General features: G+C 38.2%; 1 protein-coding gene across 2 annotated transcripts in view; it reads right to left on the bottom strand.

Moving 5' to 3' along the window:
- SPOCK1 (SPARC (osteonectin), cwcv and kazal like domains proteoglycan 1) overlaps nt 1–16,337 on the bottom strand; it is a 499,041-nt gene that overhangs the window by 109,169 nt on the left and 373,535 nt on the right. For both annotated transcript variants that reach the window (XM_081937166.1, XM_081937167.1), the window contains exon 6: nt 5,725–5,830. In XM_081937166.1, coding sequence (XP_081793292.1) covers nt 5,725–5,830 — 106 coding nt within the window. The remainder of the gene's footprint in view (nt 1–5,724; nt 5,831–16,337) is intronic.

The following is a 16,337-nucleotide window of genomic DNA, read 5'->3' as shown; positions in this document are numbered from 1 at the left end:
GGGTGAAATGACAGCAACTTTATTAAGTGCTGTTCATTATGTAGGATGTGATTGTGCCAAGCCACCATTCTTCTACATAGGGGATTAAAAAAAATGTTTTTAGATTTGTACTTTCTTCTAAATAATGGAAATAATAATAATAACTGTGGTTGATAAGAAGAAAGTGTGGATAATGGATGTGGCAATACCAGGAACAAGTAGAAGGGGAAGACATCAACCAGGCATTAACCAACCAGGGTGGTCCCAGTGTTTATTGGCACTTAGAAAATCTGTGCATGGCAAAATCTCCACCTGTCAATTGCAAAGGCCACACTGATTAGATCTGCAAATAAACTAAGCTGGGAAGAACTTGATGCATATGAAGGCTAAAACCAGCTAAAAAACTGGAAGATGTGGCTTTGTTGTAAACAGATATTAATAATAGCTACAGAGTAGAAGAGAAAGAACTAGAAAAAAAATCACCAAATACAAAGACCTGCAAATTGAAGTAGAACAATTGTGGCAAAATGAAGATAGTGCTAATAGTAATAGATGCCTAGGTTGCAATGCCAAAACATCTGGAGCACCACTTGAACCTTGAACACTAAGTCATTTGCAAAGGGCAGCTTTACTTGGAGCATTTTCTATCCTGCCATAATACGTTTAACACCATCAAGCATCAACATCTGCCTATATTAGGTCATTAGGAAGAACTTAATATATGGATTAAAATTCTAAATCCAGTACAAACATCTGGTTGACTGTGTGACAATTCATTACCACCACCACCACCACCACCACCACCACCACCACCACCCCTTTAACCCCATAAAACCAGAACATCTGCCTACCAAAGGTCATTGGGAAGGTCTCAATAGGTGGTTAAAAATGCCAAATCCAATCTAAACTGGTTGATTATGTGGCAAATTATAATAATAATGTCACATTACAGAAGAAATGTGCATCTGAAACACTTATGAGATAAGTTTAACATTTTTTTCCTATTTTTAGCATAGTACCAGCAGATAGCAATGAAATATACCCAACAGTTATGCAGAGAGGATACCAAATCACTAGTCAGTAGTGTTCTATTCTGAAGAAAACCTTATCAAATATCATGTCTAAAGATATGCATGTATCATTAAGTTAATATACCATACATGTATGGTAAGACATTAGAATGCAGCTGCACAGGAGTGAATAATGCACAAGTACCTTCTTTGTCATTATTCTCTTGAGCTACTTTTGTCTGTATTCTCCTTTATTGAGCAAAAAGATTGGAACAGGAAATTTTGCATAGCTTGAATTACATTAATAGAATGGTAGTTTGGAAAGCAAGAATTATATAACAACTAGTAAGATTGATCCTTGTAATTATGAGGGAGAAGAATAACCAGTAGGAGATATAGCATTAATGCTCATCCCGGTTGTTGCTGACCTATTTTTGCTTCTTTTTACTTAGGAGAAGAGATTTCTTTAAGATTTCTATGTCAAAAATAGGGAAGAATGAGAAAAAGTGCTGCTGTCCTTGATTGTGATATGACATATGCTTGATGTTCTCTTTGAAAAAAGAAGATAAGTAGCCCTCATACAGATAGCAAATCAATTATAAAAATGTATTCATTTGGGGTACAATAACATAAGTACTAGAAATTCTATTTCACAATGACCATTGTCTCAAACATCCAAAGACCAAGAAGGATTCTTGTAATAGTCTAGAACAGCGATGGTGAACCTTTTTTGGCTCGCATGCCATAAGGGGGGAGCGCAGGGAGGTTGTGCGTGGGTGTGCCACACCCATAATGCAACGTGCAACCCCCAGTGCGCATGCGTGAATGAGAGGTGCTCCCCCCATTTTCCATGATTTTTTTGCCTTCCCCAGGCTCCAGAGGTATTATAGGAGCCTGGGGAGGGTGAAAACAGTCTCCCGGAGGCCCTCTGGGAGGCCCTCTGGAGGCTTCAGGGACCTTCAGGAAGCTTCCCTGAAGCCTCCAAAGGGCAAAAAATGACATGATGTCACTTCCGGTTTGGTCGGAAGGTCGGTTTAAGCCCTCCGGAGGCTTCAGGGACCTTCAGAAGGCTTCCCTGAAGCCTCCGGAGGACTAAAAAGAACCCTACGAGCAAACAGGAGTGACTTCTGAAGATCCCTGAAGCCTCCAGAAGGCTTAAACGGACCCTCCGAGAAAACTGGAAGTCACTCCTGAAGCCTCCAGAGGCCTCTGGGGGAGAGGGATGCTCTTTTCACCCTCCTCAGGCTCCTCTAAAGCCTCTGGAGCCTGGGGAGGGCGAAAAATGGCTTTAAAAAAGGCTGAATTCAGCTGGCCAGCGCACGCATACCCGCTGGCCAGCCAACAAGGCAACGCCTTGCGTGCCCTGACAAATGACTCCGTGTGCCACCTGTGGCACATGTGCCATAGGTTCGCCATCCCGGGTCTAGAATATGGTCATGAGCAATCAAACCACAAAGAACTCTATTCTGCAGCATTAGCTGAATCAGAGATCCAGCCAAAACAAAAGATTGCCTTGCTGAATGCCTACATGCTGTCAAATTTAGTTTATCAGCCTCACAGTTATTACAATTTATTCTGTTGTCTGAGCTTAAAATGTCACTGGGAATTTATTAATATGGTACTACTTCTGATAAGGGCATATTAAAGGTTATAGAAATAATATATTATTGGAGACTAAGCATGTACATCACTCGACATGCATTCTTTATCAGTAATAGTCCATTTATGAAATATATATGATCATATTACCTAAATTGTTTCTTAAGAAGTGTGTATGCGTGCATACATGCATGTTTATGAATATTCTGATGAACTTTGTGAATGGTACATTCCAATTACATGTTGATTTTTATTGCCGCTGAAGAATGTAATTTTATTTGACATGACAAAATGAATGAAGTGAACAACATAAGTATTTCAATGAAAAGGTCTCTCAAATCTGTTTTATAGGCATAGTTTTTAAGCAATGTTATTTTTGAATCTTTAAGTCAATTCTTCCAAGGCTATTTGGCTGTGGATGTTTGGGCAACTCAGATTGTAGGATATTACATCTTTGATCTTGGAATAGGGTAGCATTTCCTCATTTAATCTTCTTAACATGATCTTTGTGTCTTCCTGGGTTTGTCAGTCAGTCATGCCTTAGTCAACTCATGGTTTGAGTACTGTACTACTTGACTATTGTAACAACCTCTACATGGGGTTTCTCTTGAAGACCACTTGGTTCAGAATTTGGTGGTGGAAGAAGTAATGGGCATGTCCATGTAATACCTCTGCTTCACAAGCTGCATCAGGTGCCAGTTAGCTTCCTGGTGAGATTCAAGATGTTGATTGTTACCTGTAAGGCCCTACATGGCATAGGACCCAGTTATTTGAGGGACTACCTGTTTCCCATAACATCTACCCACCTAATTCAATCCTGCAGAGTTGGCATGTTCTGTATTCCTTCAATTTTAAAATAGCAATAGCAATAGCACAGATTTATATACTGCTTCACAGTGCTTCACAGCCCTCTCTAAGTGGTTTACAGAGTCAGCATATTGTCCCCAACAATCTGGGGCTTCATTTTACCAACCTTGGAAGAGTCAACCTTGAGCCTATGAGATTCAAACTGCCAAATTGCAGTCAGCTGGCAGTCAGCAGAAATAGCCTGCAGTATTGCACTCTAACCATTGCGCCACCATGGCTTTCAACCTCATCTATTGGGACTCTGGAAGCACATCTTCTCTGCAACAGTACCTGCCCTTTGGAATGAGGTTCCCCCCACATTGTAAATGCCTGCCAATTCTGTTGTTGTTTAGAAGAACCATGGAGCCTTGGTTGTTCACCCTTTTTGGCTCTTCAATTTTTACAATTTTTTCTGAATCTCTTCTAGTTCTGCATCCTTGAATATTTTATTTCTGGTAATAAATATCTGTTGGTCTGCTAATTGTTGTTGAGTAATATTTAAGTCTGGATGAATTCTTTTCCAATGTTCAAACATTCACTTTAAATATCCCTGTTGGTATATTTAACAACCACAATATGTTGGTTCCAGTTTATAATAGGAGGCCATAATGGTGCAATTTTCAAGCACTGTATACTTTTATCTTGTCTGTGATTGTTGTTCTTCCAGTAATGCTACAGGGCTAGGCCCTGTTTACCCAGCCACATCTGCTGAGCTCTGCTGCCCCTTGTTGACAGATACCCAGGAACTAACATCTGTTCTGACCCAGCCTTAGCAAGCAATGATAAGCTTCTTACTTGCGAGTACAAACAAACCCCTTTTCAAAGGGTAGGAGCAGCCTTTTATTCACGTGGATAAACAAAAATAAAATGTAATTAGTTCCAACAAACCTGGGCAAGAAATCTGAATTGCTTGCTGTATCCTAAAAGTGAATGGTTGTCTGTCTGCCCCTCCCAAATCTCTACTATATATTTCCCAGCCAGGGAGGGGCTGCCTAGTGTCCACGTCTTCTTTTCCTTGAGAGCCGGCTTATTGCTCAACTCTCTTTTCCTCTCTGCAAACACGCACATTTGGGATGGGCCCCATCTGTTCCTTCCCCTCACTCGGCTCAGGCCCCGAATACAGCTGCCTCTCCACCTGGGGAAAGACCCCAGTTCTGCCTCTGTTGCTGTTTCCTGATCAGAGTCTTCCAAAGGCTCCGGAGTTGCCCAGGGTCTCCTTCAATCTCCCCCTCATCTGACTCTGCAGCTGGCTCTGCTGGCAGCCAATGGGCCACAACAACATCTGATGCAGTCCTTGTTGACCTGGGTGACAACCAATCCAGTATAAATTTCTTTTTCCTCTCTCCCCCCCCATATTTAATGGGTTGACACATATTGTGCTAACATTTGTTTGACATTAGGTGACCCTTCTAGTAGGATATAAAGTGCCAGCACAGTTCTCAACCTCATCAGATTATTATGGTTTATCACACAGTCAGTTGGAGTGGCATTTTTATCCTCGTATTGAGTTATCTTCAAAAAGTCCTTTTTTTAGTTCCACCATGAAGGAGGCATATAAAGAACTAGGCATTTCAGCTCTTGTATTTTAGTTTTTTTCTGTAACGAGTGGCTACTCTGGAATATAGGACAGGTGCCAGTTCTGAATAAATCATCCCAATAAAGGTAGGAATGGAGTTAGAGACTAGGTCTGAATTAACCCATCCAGGAGCGTTTTGTTTTGATCATTGCCTATCAGTTCAGAAGCTAATATAATCACTGGCAGATAAAATCTATTTGACATGCTAACCAGAAATCCAAGATGGGGATTTTGACCAAAAGTCTTCAAAAATTTCATTAAAGAATCCAGAAATAAGCAGTTGTATTTTTCATTCTCTATTCCCCACCTCAGTTTCTCACTAACAAGATAATGTACAAAGTATTGTCAAGTGCTTGTTCTGCACTGCTCTTAACATGAACTTGCATTAACATTTAATAAGTCTTGCAAGGCTCCAAGAGTCAGTCTGTATTTGTTGTTGAGTCTGGAATGCTGCCTTGGTTAACAATCTTTCTTTAATTCCTCTTTCCTTAATTCCAACAAAAAGAGCAATATGATTAACAACTTTTGTAACCCAAATATTTAATGTATTATCAACCCAATTCATAAATGGCAATCCTATTATTTTCTGGCCAACAATAGTGAGCTTAGTAGATCTCACTTTTTATCAAATATGCATAGGATTGGCCTGCTAGAATAGTAGGATAGTAAAATTCACTAAGAAATCTGATTCTTAATTGAAGAGATTAAACTCACCAGTCTTGTGTTTTGGACTCTCTTGTCCTGGAAGGCATGGGCAAGGCCCTTCACATCGAGCTACAATATTTTTGCCGGATGTGCAGGCATGAAATTCCAACTTGCACTGTAAACACAACAAAACACAGTTTATTTCATATAAATTTGGAATGAGACAGAGATGTGAAAATAAACATTGCCATCAGAATAGAATATTGAGAGTAAGTTTTTGTGGTCTGACTTTCAAGTTACTTGTGGTACTCATTGATGCTTCTTGCTATGCCCATGTAACACCAATAGTTTGAGAGTGTCATTGACTCCCAATTGCACCTGAGTGCAGTTCAAGGTGCCTAGTTATTTTCTCTAAGCCCTGCATGGCATAGAGTTTCAGCACTTGAAAGGCCACCTTTTTTTCCAGAATATCTGCCCTCCCTACAAGCTCTGATAGAAAAGGTTTACTCCAGGTACCTTCATTGAAACAATTAATCTTGTGGGAACCAGGATGCATGCCTTCTATCTTATGGAGCAACCTTCCTCTTGACATATAAAGACTTCCACGACCTGACTCTTTCCCTAGGAAATGATACTTTGATGACCTGATTGGAAGAGGGTGGTACTGCTGTTTGAATGACCATCTACTTCAGTCATTACTGTTTGTAAGATATCCATTATAACTTAATATTCTTTTCATTATGCTTTATCACCTTGGTTGAGTTGGAGGGCTATGTAAATGTTTTAAGTAAGTTAATGAGCATATATGAGTATGTAAGTTTGGTTTTAAGAGATTATTAAAAATCACAACCCAAAATATAGGCACGGAACAGAATACACATACCTATTTAGTAAAAAATGTAAATAAAACAATTAGCTAGATTTAATTAGTCTCTTCTTAAATATTTAGAAATCACAGTCCATCAACAATTTTTGAAAGGATTTTTAAGGATTTGTTCACCTTGGATAACGGGATGAACTTCCCAGTTGTTGGTTTTACTCTTTTTCCCTAGATAAAAACTTTGTACAAGCTATCTATTATGACTCCCCACAAAAAATGACATAAATTAGCCACTTTTAGAGAGAAAGCATAGGTTAGAAAACTATCTTTGGAAGTTGTTAGAATATTCATGACTGGGAGAGACATGATAACAAGTCAGCCAATGAATAGGCATAGCAACAAAGTTAGCCAATGGGAATTGAAACAGCTAGGGGCCAGGGTGTGCAAAGAGTCTGTACAAAGAATTGAAACAGAAACTTAAGACTCTGTCTGCTCTGAACTCTGAAATGAAACTAACTGTTCTCTCCTGCTTGTATGCTGCTTGTAACTTCCACCACATTGAAAGAATCTACTATTGGTATTGTACATTTATTCATCTGTTATTATGTATCCAGCTGAATCAGCTATCTGTGTGTGCTTTCTAGATTTGATTTTTATGCAACAAATTCTGACAAAAGTGAATAATTTTGTAATTTTAAAACATGTCTATTTGAATTCCTAAACAAGATTCTATATCTTAGTGATGGTGCTGAATCCATGCTTACAACTCTTGTGCAGGAACCAAAGCAATGTAAGTACGTCAGGTAAATCAATCATTAAACCAGTGAAGCACCGTGTGTTTTGAAAAAAAATATGTTTTTTGCTTTGTATTCTACTACAATAAAAAAGCAGAATGAATGAAGCAGAAGGTTGCTGTGAGATTAATGCCTCCTACTTTGAAAATGCCAGAAATAGCTTGCTGCTGCTTGTGTGTATTTTTGTAAGCGAGTTCACCTCCCCAGGCTTTAATCTAGTAGCGGGAGACTGTTTATTCTTTGACAACATTCTGTCCCAATGATATTATCTCCTAGGTGCTTTCTGGATTTCGGAAGACTCTGAGGACTGCTAACTTCATATGCTATTCTGCTCTTCAGTTTTGGAATATTTATGGATACAGCCTGCTATCTGCTTGTGGATAAATTCAGAGCGCCTTTGATGCCATTTTCTTTTTCTATACACATGTAAGACCCACATGTAAATCAGGGGTGGGTTCCAGCAGGCACTACTACCAGTTCTCTGGTGTGCATGGTGAGTGTGCACGCTTCGTACATACATGCACGCATGCGCAGGGCAATAAATTTTTTTCTGTGCATGTGCAGAAGCTAAAAACAAGATGGAGAGAACCAGAGCCGGAGAACCAGTTCAGGGGTGTGGCAGGCCTGGGACACTGCCAGTTCCATCGAAACTGTCTGAACCTGTAGGAATCCACCACTGATGTAAATCTCACATGCGGCTATGGCATTGTGGGTACTTGGATTCTAGTCAAAAGAAGATGATAATTCAAATTATAAAACGACGGTGGCTGATAAGGTAAAGAGTGGATAGAAAAACTCAGATCCAAATATAAGTTAAAAACAAAAAAAATGTGATAAAATGTCTGAAGAATAAAAAAGAAGGAAATCCCACCCTCACCCCTTCTCAGTTAGTTTAAGTTTCAAGATCTTCAGTTTCTTTTAAAGCAAATTTTGTTGGATCAAAGCATCAGTCATATATACATCTCAATAATATAATACAATAGCAGAGTTGGAAGGGACCTTGGAAGTCTTCTAGTCCAACCCCCTGCCTAGGCAGGAAACCCTATACTGTTTCAGACAAATGGCTATCCAGCATGTTCTTAAAGACTTCCAGTGTTGGGGCATTCACAACTTCTGGAGGCAAGCTGTTCCACTGATTAATTGTTCTGTCAGGAAATTTCTCCTCAGTTCTAAGTTGCTTCTCTCCTTGATTAGTTTCTACCCATTGCTTCTTGTCCTACCCTCAGGTGCTTTGGAGAATAGCTTTATTCCTTCTTCTTTGTGGCAGCCCGTGAGATATTGGAACACTGCTATCATGTCTCCCCTAGTCCTTCTTTTCATCAAACTAGACACACCCAGTTCTTGCAACCATTCTATGTTTTAGTCTCCAGTCCCCTAATCATCTTTGTTGCTCTTCTCTGCACTCTTTCTAGAGTCTCCACATCTTTTCTACATCATGGTGACCAAAACTGAATGCAGTATTCCAAGTATGATAAGGCATTACCAAGGCATGATAAAGTGGTATTAACACTTCACATGATCTTGATTCTATCCCTCTGTTGATGCAGCCTATAACTGTGTTGGCTTTTTTGGCAGCTGCTGCACACTGCTGGCTCATATTTAAATGGTTGTCCACTAGGACTCCAAAATCTCTTTCACAATTACTACTGTTGAGCAAGGTACCACCTATACTGTACCTGTGCATTTTGTTTTTGTTGCCTAAATGTAGAACCTTACTCTTTTCACCATTGAATTTCATTTTATTAGATAGTGCCAATGTTCAAGTTTGTCAAGACCCTTCTGTATATTTAGCCTATCTTCTGGAGTGTTGGCTATTCCTGCCAGCTTGGTGTCATCTGCAAATTTGATGAGTTCCCCATTTATTCCCCCAACCAAATCATTGATGAAGATGTTGAAGAGTACTGGGCCCAAAACAGAGCCTTGAAGTACTCCACTGCATACTTCCCTCCATGTAAATGCAGTTCCATTGAGGACTACACGTTGAGTGTGGTTGGTCAATTGCACAACCATTCAATTGCACAACCATGCAAAGAATGGAATGGAATGGAATAAATTCTTTATTGGCCAAATGTAATTAGACACGTAAGGGATTTGTCTCTGGTAAGTAAGTTATTTGTGTACATACAAACAACAAAGTAATATAATCATAGGATACCAATAGGAGAGGTAATAAAAAAATTAGAGGCATAATAGTAATACAGCCCTACTTCATAGGTAAATATTGTTAGAATTTAAGAAGGCTATCAGCTAAAATACTCCAAAACAAGTTTTTAAGAATTTTTTTAAAAATTGAGATTCCAATGAATGAATTTATGAATTGCAGAATGGTCTTTTGGTGGATACTTCGTATGGGTATTTATTTTGATAACTGCTACCAAATGTAGCCTTTCTATTCCATGAAATAGTAGCAAAAATATACAGAAAACTCTGCTGCCAGCTTGTGGTAGCCCAGCGCTTTTCAGTCCAGAAATAATATTTGGGTAGCTATTTGAGAATGATCTCTAGATTTTGGAGAGATAATAATAGTTGTAGCTGCATGAGAAACAGATCTTACATTATTCATCATTAATTGTAATGAAATGTTATTGAAGCATATTTTCTTAGAAATCTTTGAAGGTGTATCTGACTTACAATTTTATGTCTATGAATATGGTTAAAGAAATAGCTTGATCTGAAAAAAACCCCTCTTTGTTGAAAACAAATTAGACACTTTGGATATTCTGATGATGCTATGATTTACCGTTTTGGTCTGGCATGATCTTTTCTTGTTCTTGTTTCTATTAAAATTGTATATATTGTTTTATTAAGATATCAGTTGAAGTATTTTTAATTGAAGCAGACTGGATCCACAGTAGAAATCATATAATACCTTGAGTTACAATCTCTTTGACGTGCCAGTAAGCTGCTGTAGAAAACCACTGGCTCTGTATTTCCAAAATGGTCTGGATTTGCTTATTCTACAGTCATGGCTTCAGATAGTAAAATCTACAGAGTTAATTCTAAATGTTCCTTTTTGCATGGAATGGCTAGTGGCACTTAATAAAAATCATCTCTGGAGGCAGGAAACGTTTTCAACGAAGATTACGCCTTCACGAGCTGCAGTTCCAAGCAAACATCCTACTCATGCCACCCACAGCTTTGTTACCAGGAGTGAGAATTCAGCCATGGGGCAGATGTTTCTAGCACTTATTCTGTTAGAACATCTTGTTTAGCCATTATAAACACGAAAGAAAAGGTCAGGATCCTGGCTTGGTTTGTGTCTATTTTCAGAGTAATAATTTGGTGCTAGCCAATTCTCAACCAAATTTAAAGTACTATAACAAAGTCAGATAATTGTGTGAAAGGTGGATGTACGGGTACCAGGTCTGGTCTCATTGTTTTAATTCTTCATGCATATATATCCATCGAACATGATGTGAGCAAATACTATACATTACATTATAATAGTTTGAATACCAGCCACTAGAGTTCAGAATCCAGCGACACACCATTTTGGGGCTTACAGTGTCTTATTGAAATCACGTTCCAAAGTCATTTTCCCTGGAGGCAGCATTGGGACCATATAGCAAGTCATCCCAGCCACTTGCCTTACCAGGAGCTCATTTTTGCAGCCTTTTCAGTGGCTCTTAGGTAACAAAAAATTCTTCCACCTAATAAATGTTCTCAATATCTTTTGTAAAGATGTGGTAAATTTCCTTTATTATGGCAGCTTTCCTAATGTATATTGTTTTCCTACATGGTTAAATGCTGCTAGCCTGAAGCATAAATATGAACCAAGAAGGGAGTTTTTAATGTGTATTCATTTACACAATAGTCAATAATGGTCTTATGTGTCAATCAACATTTAGTTACTTATAAAGTTGGTACTTCTAGCCTAATCAGCAGTAAAATTCAGAAAGGCAAATAATACCCATTCTAGAAAACAAATACAACACACACATTTCCCAGATGGCTAAACACATATTATACAGTAAACACTGAATGTCATTTAGGTGGTCTTGGCCACCACTACTGGCAGATTTAATGTCAATTAATATTAATAACCATGATTCATATTCAGCCAGAGAATCCTGCTGTTCATTAGATCATTTATTAAAAAGTATAATTCTAGTTGTATGTGTTTCTCCTTAAATGAAAAGGCATGAAGTTAATTGGCTAAATGTTTCTTTCCTTTGCAAAAAGGTAAATTCACCTTCATCAATAACAATGAGGAACCAAGAGCAAATAAATTGCTGAGACTAGTTTATTCACCCTATTTGCCAGTCATTACTCCACAAAAATAATCAAGAAATCTGGACACAAGACACTTAAAATTGATGAAACTATTATAGCAATAAAGTAGAAGGATATCAACTAAAAGCCTGGGATCAAGAAATTCAGTAAGAGAAGCATCAAAACCTATATGTTTAAGGTTGTTTGCTACTCAAATAACTCATGTTAAATTCATTTCTAAATCTTCTTGCTTTGAAATAGCAGGTACCACATAAGTGAAACAGCACTAGTTTTTTTAAAAAAATATTCATCCTTGTGGGTATATTTTATAAACATTTGTTTTTTTTAATTCTGCAGTTTGTTAAAAAGCTAGCTGTCTTGTTTCCTACAGTGCTGTATTCTATAAAAACCACCAAACTACATTACAAACACCTTAACAGGAAGATTTATAATGATAAGCCCATAGGATGTTGTCAGATAATGCTTCAATACAAATCAACAAAATCTTCTTATCTAAGGAATGCCTGAATCTCTAAATGATTAGGCGAAGAAAGGTTTGGAGAGAAAAACATCCAAACATTGTTATCCCTTATTTCAAAATATATATATTTTTATTGATCAGATAAGAGGAAAACATCATTACTTTTTAAAAGAGGACAACTATAGAAAGCAGAAGTATATCCATTGAAACAAATTACTGTATGTATTCAGTGCAAAATTCTGAATATGAGAGATTTTTCAAAAAATGATTATTACTGTATGGAAAAATAGAGTATGTTTGGTATCCTTGTGGCATATCTTAACTAAATAAACTTAAAATTGAAATTTGACAATATAGTTTTAATGAAATCTCCTAATAACTTTTATTATTTACGTGAAACAATCCATTGCCCAACTACTGATATAGAAATATATTCAAGGAACCCACAATGGAGGAATAGAGGGTGAAGATAGCAAAATTACTTGCAGAAATGGTATAGCTGATTTGCTTGAATCGGATGGGAACAAGAACTACTTTTATAAAACACTGAAAATCTTATATGGACTTATTGTTGAAGATGGATGCCACGGCCCTCCCAATTGACTCTATTTTACCACGAAGGTACCTCTTAAATAATGCCCAGCAAGAAATACATTTTCAGCCCATTGAGAAAAAGGCAATGCTTGTTAATTTCACATTCCATTCCACACTTAGAAAACAAGTTTATCCTCTAGATATTTGTTTTCAGCTGCATTCTTTGTGAACTCAGGCGCTCACACTGATAAAAACAAACAAGCAAATAACCACTTCCAGACCAAGCTTTAGATACAGTTGGTTCACTTTCTAAAACAGGGAAGGGAGGAGCCTCTTCCCCCTTCCCCCTACATTAAAAGAGTGACATCTCATCCCCTTTAGACCACTAAGTAGAAATATTGCAGCGGAGTTGAAAATAGTGATTCCCCCAGTGAAGAAATACCTGAGGATATGTCTGATTCGGGGAGGGGGGGATCCTTTATTCTTGTCTGCCATATGGAGATTAACTGTGTTGAGTCATCTCCCTGAATCATTAGCCATGCAAGCTAATTTTCTGACTTGTCTAGAAGGTGAATTTTACAACCATTCTTATGGAGAACTTGGCAGTCCCTGGCAAACAGCAACAACAAAGGAGCACTGGCTAAAATTATTTAGAACGATGTACACAAACCACAAATCTATAGGTGACCTACTAATTTTTATTGTTCACCATTGCTTTATAAAGAAGTAATTACATTACAAAAATGTCTTCCCTCATCATTTAAATGAAAACCAGAACTATATCAGTGGATTAACCATTGAGCCAACAAGTGCATTATATAGGTTGTTTTATTTTGTTTAATCAAACTGAAATATAATAAATCAGTGGAGTGTTTGAAGCTTAGATGATTATTTTGTGTAAGAAAATGAAGAGCTTAAACTTTTCAGTGCTCCATTATAGTTCCTTTTTTTTTTTAATTTCAAAGTTCATTTTAAGCAGAGGCAGACAACATAGTTAAAATCAATTTATGGATTTATTTCTATACTAGCATATTGTGAAGTAGGTCTGTACCGCAACTAATCAGACTCATCATGTTTGTCTCAACACAGGAGTGATCTAGACAAAGCAGCCTAATTAGCAAAGGAAACTTGCACAAAGTAACATTCACAAGCTGTAGAAAAACGTGGACAAGGAAGATGGGAAAGCTAACATTGGCCTTCTATGCAATACTCTAAAGCCCAAGGGTTGGCATACTTCGGGAGTGCCAAATTCTGCAAGATTATCTCTAATAAGAATATCAAAATTATTATTATATCTATTATGCATGAATGCTAAAACTGAGAAAGCTTTCACTGTTTTTCTGGGATGTTGATGCTTGTTAGATATTTTGAAAATATATTTTATTTATTTTGGGTTTTTTTTAAACATTGACTAATTATTGAGTGGCAAGATACAAATGGAGTTCATCTTCATACACTATTGCATAAATATACTTTATGATTCAAATATTCGCATTAGCAGAATTTGTCTTCCCAAGACATGTTCAATTTAATGCAACCAGAAACTCCTTTTAGACTTATTTAATACAACAATCTGTCTGCCTGTCACTCTCTCACACATATCAGATGGCGAAAGAGGCCAATCTTTTTATGGAAGAGTTGGATTACTGTTTTTAATATTTTTGTTGCTGCAACTGAGCTTTTGACATAAAGTTTAAAAAGCTAATTTTTATTCTAAAATATTTTTTTTTCTCTGGGAGACCGCGGAGATTCTATTTACCTTACTGTATCTTCTTTTCCTGTCAGAATCGTCACAGATATTGTTCTTGTAGCTGAAGACAGAACATGAGGTTAATCAGAAAAAGGCATGCTTCTGTGCTGCTGTTCTTCTTCTCAAACTAATCTTCCTCCTGCTCGTCTATTTTATTGATTTTTCCCAAGCTATACTTTCACAAATGTAAGTGGTTGGCAGAAGCATTCAAAATTGGATTGTGGAAGAATACATGTTTCTGTCACTCTCTTCCAGGACAAAAATAATAATTTCTAAAGTAGTGATACATATGTTTGCTACAGCAATCTTCCCAGTTTTCTTCACATTCATGCAGTCTTCAACGATAACTGAAACTACTGTAGTGCTTGGAAACTGGTTTAACATACTGTACAAACCATGGTTTGCTTAATCATGATTTAATACGACTGCTACACCAGTTTGATGTAGTGACTGAAGTGCTGGCCTAAAAAACAGGAGAATTGTGAGTTCTAAGCCTCCCTTATATATGAAAACTGGTTGGGGGAATCTGGGCCAATCACTCTCTCTCAGCTTAATCCACCTATGCTGTGGCGGGGAAATAGGAGGCAGGAGTACTAGATATGTTTGTTGCTTTGAGTTATATATTAAAAGGCAGGATGAAAATGTTATAATAATATCTGCCATTCATGGTTGGTCAGTTAGTCGTTTAGACAAGATTTGGCATTTTTGTTCACTTACTATGTCCTTTCCAAGAACATGTGGATAGGCAGATATTGTTGTTCAATAATTTTAAAGGTATTATCACAGGTATCTGCCATTTTAAACTATAATTGGTGAATTCGATCAAGACATGTTATGACCTAATGTAATGTTCAAACCTAAATCAGGTTTCTAATTCTCGTTAAGCCATGCTTTACTTTACAATAATTCATTAACCAATAGGTGGGTTCCATATGCTAAACCTGAAATAGGCCACCTTTTATAGTCCAGAGCTCTACAACATTTTTTTAGGAAGGAAAGACCATTCCACGTAGATTAATTATTTAAAAAGTGGGGCTATATGAGGCAAAGGTCCTCTGCATTTTGTTGGAGAAAGTTTATAATGATAATAATGCATATGTTACAATTCTTGCATTTCCTTCCTCAAAACAACAGGCTTTCAATCTGATCTTACTTAAACAAGCCCTTAAAATAAGGTGACCAGAAGTTCCGCTTTTGGCGGGACAGTCCCGATTTTTAACAATTTGTCCCGCGTCCCGTGGCGTTTTTAAAAAGTCCTGATTTTTTTCGGCGGCCATGTGGCTATTCATGCCTCTCCTTTTCAGTGGTGGGCCGGAGCGAGAGCTGCAACGTGGGGATAATGTGGAACGTGTGGATGGTGCTTGTCTTCGCCTTGTCGGCCTGCATCTCGGGCGAGACGGTAAGGGGGTTTGTTTTCGTGTCCTTTGGGGAACGGTGAAGCAGGGCAAGAAGCTGTTGCGAGGGGCGCTTGTGTTGGATTCGGACGGTTTCCGTCCACTGGGTCAGCGGGTGCCTCTCCTTTCCTGCTCTTAACTCTTGGGGAACTTTTCCCCTCTTTGCCGTTCTGCCTTAACGGGCAATTTCTAGCTGGATCCTGGGGTGATGGGAGGAGAGTGGGTATATTTTAAAAAACCAGCACCGACATCCCAGTTTCTTGGTTCGGAAACTGGCTTCGGCCTCGACTTGTAGAAAGAAGGGCGGTGGGACGGGGATCAATCTGGAGCAGGAGGAAAGGATAAGATGCCCCCGCTGTTCCCACATCTGCTGCGCAGAAGTTTTGCTAAGGTCATTTGCAAAGATCAAAACTTTTTAAACAGGAGGGGCGCCCTGCTTAATGATATGTGAAATGGGGGGAGGGGAAGGGCAGAGAGAACCATTATATATTTATTTTGACGGGTAGAAAATGTTTTTCCCTCCTGGGATTTGGCGGTGTGTGTGTGTGTGTGTGTGTGTGTGTGTGTGTGTGTGTGTGTGTGTGTGGGAAGCAGGCTTTTGAACTGGAGGGGGCCTTAGTTCTTTGGAAAGGCTAGGGATAACTCTTGGGATATGGTTTTATTTTTTAAAAAAATGTGTCTGAAAATTGCAAATGGC

The sequence above is a fragment of the Natrix helvetica genome, assembly GCF_964273705.1.
Source record: "Natrix helvetica genome assembly, chromosome: 1".
Lineage (NCBI taxonomy): Eukaryota > Metazoa > Chordata > Lepidosauria > Squamata > Natricidae > Natrix > Natrix helvetica.
This window is presented reverse-complemented; position numbering and strand designations above follow the sequence as displayed.